Source organism: Cyprinodon variegatus, unplaced genomic scaffold (assembly GCF_000732505.1).
Source record: "Cyprinodon variegatus isolate N-32 unplaced genomic scaffold, C_variegatus-1.0 Scaffold1115, whole genome shotgun sequence".
NCBI classification, from domain to species: domain Eukaryota; kingdom Metazoa; phylum Chordata; class Actinopteri; order Cyprinodontiformes; family Cyprinodontidae; genus Cyprinodon; species Cyprinodon variegatus.
Window position 1 is genome coordinate 163,773 of NW_015151568.1, and position 7,425 is coordinate 171,197.

The 7,425-nt window shown below is 47.1% G+C and overlaps 1 protein-coding gene across 4 annotated transcripts in view; it reads right to left on the reverse strand.

The window, feature by feature from the left end:
• Nucleotides 1-6: 6 nt before the first annotated feature.
• The window catches only part of LOC107101577 (DNA-binding protein RFX7-like), a 21,901-nt gene continuing 14,482 nt past the window's right edge, over nucleotides 7-7,425 (reverse strand). For 3 of the 4 annotated variants that reach the window (XM_015400534.1, XM_015400533.1, XM_015400532.1), the window contains 2 exons: nucleotides 5,319-5,614; nucleotides 1,982-5,236 (listed from right to left, as the gene is read on the reverse strand). In XM_015400534.1, the coding sequence (XP_015256020.1) occupies nucleotides 1,982-5,236; nucleotides 5,319-5,614 (3,551 nt within the window). Of the gene's footprint in view, nucleotides 5,237-5,318; nucleotides 5,615-7,425 lie in introns of all 4 variants that reach the window. The other variant, XM_015400531.1, reaches the window with a different exon arrangement.

A 7,425-nucleotide genomic window follows, 5' to 3' on the forward strand; every position in this document is an offset into this window, starting at 1 on the left:
GTAGGAACCAGGTCCAGATCCGATTGCATAGGTACACATTTAATCCAGAAAGCAGTCCTGGTAGGAGGGGGTGCTAAATAATCGGCTAGATATTTCAGATTTCTTACATTTTAACCTCCTGCCAATGTGTGATTTACATAAACAGCACGGCCTCAAAGCAGTCAGGGTAAATGCTTTAAAATGCTCTAACATGTTAGGTTCGGGGGAGAAGGAAGCTCCAACTGGAAGATAGTAAAAACCAATGTGATCTGAAATATTTCTTCCAGGAGGGAGCATTTTTTCCTTCAAATTCATCTATGCTGTTTTTCTGCAACATTTATGAGCAGGGAAGCCCTTTTACTGCAGAGGAAGCTAAAGAGACGGGGACATAATTTACAGCAACAAGAGGTAGAAAACGGCACAGCAATAAAAAAAAAAATAATGCGTAAAGAACCTAAAAAACACCTAAAAGCCAAAGGGAGTTTTTTTTTTATTAACCATCTTAACCACGTACGCTTCACTTGAAATAGATTAACAATCCAGAAGCTTCACAGATGTCAGTTTTGGAGCGTTAAAAATGTAAAAACTCAAATATTAATTTGGAATGAAGACTTGTTATTTCCCCCTGCTAGATGAAGGTTAAATAGAAAGGTTTTTAAACGGCTCACTTGCTCCTGATAAAGGTTCCCAAAATCAAAGCGTTTTTACATCGCCGCCGTTCCGAAGGTGATTCACATAAACAGCATGTTTCACACTTTACAACACAAACCGCACCGTAAAAAAAAGGACTGGGGTTAAATTAATGGTTGAAGTTTTGCAGGAAAACGTTCAGGGTAGAATATTAAAATGCAGCTTAATCGATATTACGCTGTTACATAACCAAACTCAAACTACAGGCAGATAATGGAAAACCACTTAGAATATGTAAAAACATGGTATGGAATATCCTCCTGGAAGTTATAAAATCGATAACCATGGCTGGTCTGAAATGCCCCGTGGCTAATGGCTCCATTTTATGCCCGAAACAACAAAAATCATACGAAAAAAAGCGAAGGATTGAAACCAGCAGCACCCTTCTAACGTGTAACAACGCAAAACAACAACAGAGAAAAGAGGTGGAGAAATAAGAGTAACAGCTGCCATGAAAGGATGAAGCTCTGGATATCTTAACATTATACTATATACAGTTCCTCTAATGGCGTAAGGCCTTAAACTTTGGGAATAAGGCAGCCAAGTTGTTGGTTTCTTTCAATAAATACTGCCCAAAGCGGCCTGCATCTCCATCTTCTCCCTACTGACTCACATTCTCCCTTTTTTTTTGTTGAAGATAATAAACAGTACAAGAAGTATAGGCTTTGAGAATTTTCACACATGAATCAGTTTGTTTTTTTCCCACTGATGTTGGTTTATGATAAAAGTATAAAGATTATGTCAGAAATTCAGCACCTGGCAGCTTAAGACGCCACCTTTTTTTATAATTTCTTTTGATATGGCAGGCAACACACCACAACTTTTATGTGCATATACCATCATAACCAATAATGTCTCCTTTTGGTTGAGCTCAAACTGCACGTGTTAAAAGGAGAACCTGTTTTTGGTTAAGTCTCGTGTGTCAGATTTGCAAAGAATCTCTTCTTCCTACGTTGTTCATAAAGTATAAATATTGCATTACTGAAGATAACCCTTCGAAGCTCACGTCTCTGCTCTTAGTCGGTGCATGCTGCCACAGAGTGCTCGCACCCGTCTCTTGAAATGCTTACGTTTTAGATCACAGATGAGGGAGAGAAATGAGTAAATACTGAAGTCCTTGCTGACAAACGATGAGGGAGGGCAGGGTTTCTGTGTTTGGGCGGGGTGGTACTGGGAAGAATGGCACTTTCAACAGAACAAACAGCCAAAGTCCAGACAAACTCACATGAACTATGGGTTAAAAACAGATATATTACATATGCACCAAACTGAACCGACAGGGAACAGAAATCATACAGAGTAGAAGAGAACGTTAACCCAGCATCTCCACGGTGGTCGGCTGGTCTTTGCTCTCTAGCCAGTCAAAACCAGAGTTCACGGTATCACTGCATATCTGCTGGAAAAGCGGGTCGTTCTTCAGTTCTTCCAGTGTCGAGTCTTCATACTGCTCCTGCTGCTGATTGGGGTCGAACAGCAAGTTAGCGTCCAAAGTGTTTAAGTCAGTGATGCTACTGGACAGATCTGAGGTCAGTCTGATGTCGTTGGAGAAGTCGGACGCCACGGCGTTCAGCTCCGAGGCGACCTGACCCACCAGCTGGGAGCTGGGGTTGAGGCCTTCCTCTCCCAGCAAGTCCTTGACAGTGTTGTTGAAGTCGAGCTGCTGCTGTTCGTCCTCCGCCTCCTGCGGCTGCTGTGTGCTCTGGAGGAGGAGCTGCGGTTGTGTCTGAGCAGGATCTTCTTGGAGTTGCTGCTGGTGTTGGTCTTGCTCACTGGGACCTGCTTGTGCTTGATTTTCCCCAGCTGTGAGGAAGCCATGCTGCTGGAGCTCGAATGCGGCTGGGCTGGAGCTGACGGGCAGCTGAGTCTGGGGAGCGCTTCCGCCCGTAAAGCTGGGGGCAGTCTCCAGAATCTGCGTGAGGTTCATGCGAGCCGTGTAGTTGGAGGGGAGATTGTTGATGCCCAGGCCGCGGACGGAATCGTCTCCGTCTGCCTCCATTTTGCTGAGGAGGACACTGGTGATCTTGGCGGTGTTGCTCTGACCCTGCACTGGCAGCATCTCGCTTTGCATCATGATGGTCAGAGGTACAGACTGGCTGCGCTGCACCATGCTGTGCACAGAGCTGACAGTCTGGCTGTTGGAAAGGATGTTGAGCACCTCGGAGGTGATGGGGGAGTTAAAGGGTGAGACCACGGCTCGAGTTGTTGTTGTGGTGCTGCCGGTGGTGGCCGGGGGGTTGGTGTTACCGCTGAAGTTCCTCTGCCGCACGGCGGGGCTAACGCTGCGGCAGCGGAAAGTGCTGGATGTGGACGAGGCTGAAGCCTTGCTATCCAACGGCGCAGGTACAGCAAAGCTCTCCTGCTTGGTAGGCGTCGTCACCCCAGTTACCTGCTGCTGCTGCTGAACTGGAGAAATTGGCGTCACTCGCCCAAAGTGAGCTCCGTCCTGCCTTGCCTGAGACTGGAAAGACTGGCCAGGGATTGCAAATGCGTGAGGTTTGCGAAACTGATCATCCACCAGGTCTTGGTAGCTTGGCAGAATGCCGATGCTGTGGTTAGACAGAGGTCCAGCAGAGTTACTGTTGTAGCGGTTGTTGATCCACTCCAGCTTGGCCTTGTCAGGGTGCGTTGCCATGGGCCTTTGCATGGGTTTGACCGGGCTGCTGGACACAATGCTTGCGTCGTGATATCCAGTGATGCTGGAGTTGATGGGAGTGAAAGCAAAAGGGTTCCTGCACTCCACCGGGCTTGGCGGCACGCTGCTACTGCAGTTAGACAGCGGCGTGCTGATAGGGGTGTGTCGGCCCATTGCTCCGTCCACAGGGGTGACAGGAGCCATTCGGGAGCAGGGACTCTCCCTGGTCAGGGTGTGGGCGAGTGTCATCTCAGAAGTGGGGGTGGGCGTCGGCGTGGGTGTCGGAGTTGGGGTAGGGGTCTGAACAGGGGTAGTACTGCTGTGAGTAGAGTGGTAGAAGGTAGAACTGGCTTGATGGGAGGCGAGGATGGAGCCCTGGCTGCCGGCCGACTGACCCTGTAACCCAGACACCTCCACGCAGTTACCAAACAGACCCTTCAGTTTCATCTGCTCCTCCATTTGGACCAGCTCCTCCACGATGCTGTCCTGCGTCATGTCGTCATCGTTGAACGAGAAGTAGTCCATGTTAGGCTGAGACCCGGTAAAGTCCACCATCTGTGTGAGGGTGAGCTGGCCCGAGGCATCGGATGGTTGTGCCATCATGGAGAGCTGCTCAGCGGGGGCCTGTTTGTGTTCTGCTGGTATCTGCTGAGGCTCCCATATTGTGCTCTTTATGTCGCGCACAGAGGCTTCGTGTGGTCCTGAGTTGGCTGTAACGGTACAAGGGTCACCAGTGATCTGCTGCAGCAGGGCCTGGTCGGACGCATTGCTACCTGTCGATCCGGCAGAGGGGTCGACACTGATAGAATGGTCTTCTTGTTTCATATCTTGCTGTTTCATGGCAGTCTGCGTTCCTTCGGTGTGTGTGAGAGGGGCATCTGTAAGTGCAAGGATCTGTGTGGTCCCCGGAGCCGTGTGTTTGGAAATGTCTTTGCAGGGAGCACTCTCTGGTCTAGCAAGGGTCCCTGGTCTGGTGATTCTCTTTATCGCAGTGCTGACCCCAGGTTTGGGATTGTCAATAATAGCAACCGGTTGCTGGGAGATAAACACTCTCTTAACGGGAATAACGTGGGACTCCCCAGCTGCTCGCTTCCTGGGGCTCTTGCCGTCTAAGCAGGCATCCTTTGCCGTCAGAGTAACAGCGGAGGAGCCGTTGGACGACATGTTGCCGTTGGAGTTCTGATTATCAACAGTCAAATACAAAGTACTGTCAAGGCAGTTACTGTTATTGCTGTCCTGAATCCCAGATGCAGAGCCAGGAGGGGAGGTGGAGTCACTCTTTGTCCTCAACCCTTTCTCCAGTCCTGGGGAACACTTCACCAGGAAGCTTGGCTCACTTGCAGCTCTGAATTTAACCATTTTCTCCTCTTTGACTCCACCAACTTGTTTGTCTGCTCCAGACAAGGAATTGTTGTCACCCCCGGCTTCAGACACCCCTTTGGCCTCTGCAGAGAGGGTCTGGGCCGATGCTGCAGGGCCAGATTTGACCACAGGAGACTGGGGAGCTGCCGAATTCCCACTCTGGGACTGCTGGGAATCATCTGAAGCAGCTGTGGTGTTCAAGCCAGCAGAGGCTGGACGCACACTGCTGTTACTGCTGCTGGGAGCCAGAGCAATGGCCGTCATCTTCACCACGTTGACAGAGCTGACGTGGGGAGAGGGCATCACGGTTTTTATGGGGCTGTTGGTTATGAGCAGGGTCGGGGGAGAGCGCAGGGTTATGGCGCTCGTAGCGGAAGGCTTAGGAAGGATTTGGGCGTACCGAGTGCCGTGTCTAACCAGTCTGTCTCCGACAGGACTTGCTGGGACATTCTGGGGCGTTTTGGGAGACTGTTTGAGAGACTGAGTGACCACCTGGAAGTTAACAGGCAACACTTTCCCCTCTGCTGTCCCAACGGGGCTGGGTGAGGTCATCAACTGCCTGTTTCTCTGCACCTGAGGAAAAAAGTTAATTGTAAATTCAGACTCATAAACAATGACTGGAGAAAATAAAGGAGGTAAGCGGTGAAACATGTACCGGCACTGGGCTGGGGACGGCTGCTACTACGATTCCAATGGTCGGCTGAGGGGACAGGAGAGCAGGGCTACCACAGGGGATGGTGGGGCCCGGGGTACTGGCTTCTGCCCGCTTCACTTGGGTCTCACTAGGCAGGGGTGAGTTAAGCTTCTGCTCTTGCTGCTTCTTCTGGATTTTGCGCTGCAGTTGCTGCTTTGCGTCAACAGAGGGAGACGGTAGGGTCTTCACCTGGGGCTGGAATGAGTTTGCCTCGGCAGTGGGAACAAACGCAGAGGCTGGAGTCGGGGTCTTCATTCCTGTCCAGCCAAGAATCAAGACACTTATGTTAAGGAATAATCTGCAATCAAGGTTCATCTTTCAAACTATCTTCTATTTGATTTAGCAGAGATACAGTGAAGGTTATGGAGTTGTACCAGATGAAAGGTGAAGCAGGTGAAAGCGACAAAAGAGTCAAAGAAAGAAAGAACAGATGGAAGGAAAAATTATAGAAGTAGGAAGCAGAGATAAACCGGAAAGACCAAAAAAAGGAAGGAAGAATATGAGGAAGGAGTTTTCAGAAACACAAAAACCATGAGGCTCTAAATAAATAAAATACACAAATGTGAACATCAGTATGGTTCTAAGACTATCTATACTGTAATGGAGGTGGTAGAGGAAAAATAACAAGCAATTAAAAATGAGGAATTCTCTGTTAGCATCTATATTGATATACAAATGCCCTTTGATACTATAGATTGGAGTTTATTGCTGAGAAAAAGAAGTGGAATGGAGGGATGTTATGCTTGGATAAAGAGTTATTTAGAAAATGAAAAGCAATGTAAAGAAATTAACCAGACTGTCACTATTTAGAAGAGAAACACGAGGAGTTCCTCAAGGCTCTGTGATTGGGCCAAAACTATTTGTACTTTACATTTACTTGGGTGACCAAAAGTCCGTATTTTCCGGGACATATCCATATTTCACGTCCTGTCCCGGGCGTCTCAGGTTTTTTTTAGAAAGTGAGGAAATGTCCTGATTTTTTAAATTACCTTCATTGGACCATTAAATTTACAGGCACTAGGGCACTGCGCACGGCGCTGCGTGTGAGCCGCGTCAGTGCAGGCAGCCCTGTTCTTAATCAGAATATAGATAGCGTGGCTGTCAGTACGCCAACAACATGCAAAAGCGCAAATTTATGTTTACCGATGATTTACAAAAGAGTTTCCCCGCTTTCAGAGCGGGTCGAGAAAAATGGGAGGCCTTGTGCACAGTGTGCAAAGCAGGCACATATGTCTCGGTGTCCAATGGAGGTGCAAGGAATCTGAAAAGCCACCTGGACTCCGAAAGTAAAGATCTATTGATATGTTTTGGTACGTTTTTGAATAATTTTTGCTACACAAGAGGTATTTTTTGTTAATTAGCTCATTTGTTCATTTATTTTTTCCAATAGCCTACAGAACAGACATTATTTCGTTCATTACTAAGGCTGAGTATCATGAGACATTATTTCTTTCATTGTGCTATTCATTCATTACAGGAATTGTTAAGCATTTTTAATAAATACATTTTGAATGAAATTATCGTTTGTTATTGGAACAGAGGTCCCAAACCTGCGTTGAATCTGCTGCCACCAAGAACCTTTTTTCTTTCTTTCTTTTTCCTTTCTTTCTTTTTAGTCTTTTTGGCACAGTTTTTACAACTTCTTTATTAATTGGAAAAAGTAACAAGGCAAAGGCCAGACTTTTAAACTTTTTAATCAGCAAAGCTAAAATGGGTGTTAATGTCCCGTAGAGACAGACTCCAGGAGAGATCTCGCCTTGGCGCCGTGGCTCTGTGGAGGTGCAACGTTGAAGCCAGAATCAGGCTGGAGTTTCACTTCCACTGAGCCACACAGAACATGGAGGACTTTATTCAGATGTGGGGTTTTAAAAACATTTTATGTTCTGTGTCAGATGATGGAGAACTGCATTTTAACAAGCTCCTCATTTAATGATTTTAACTGACACTTGTTTTATGTCAATTGTTTGTTTGAATTGTGTAAATAAAGTGTTGTTAAAAGTCCAAAAAAGTCTTTCTTTCTTTCTTTCCTTCTTTCTGTCTTTCGTTCTTTCTGTCTTTCCTTCTTTCC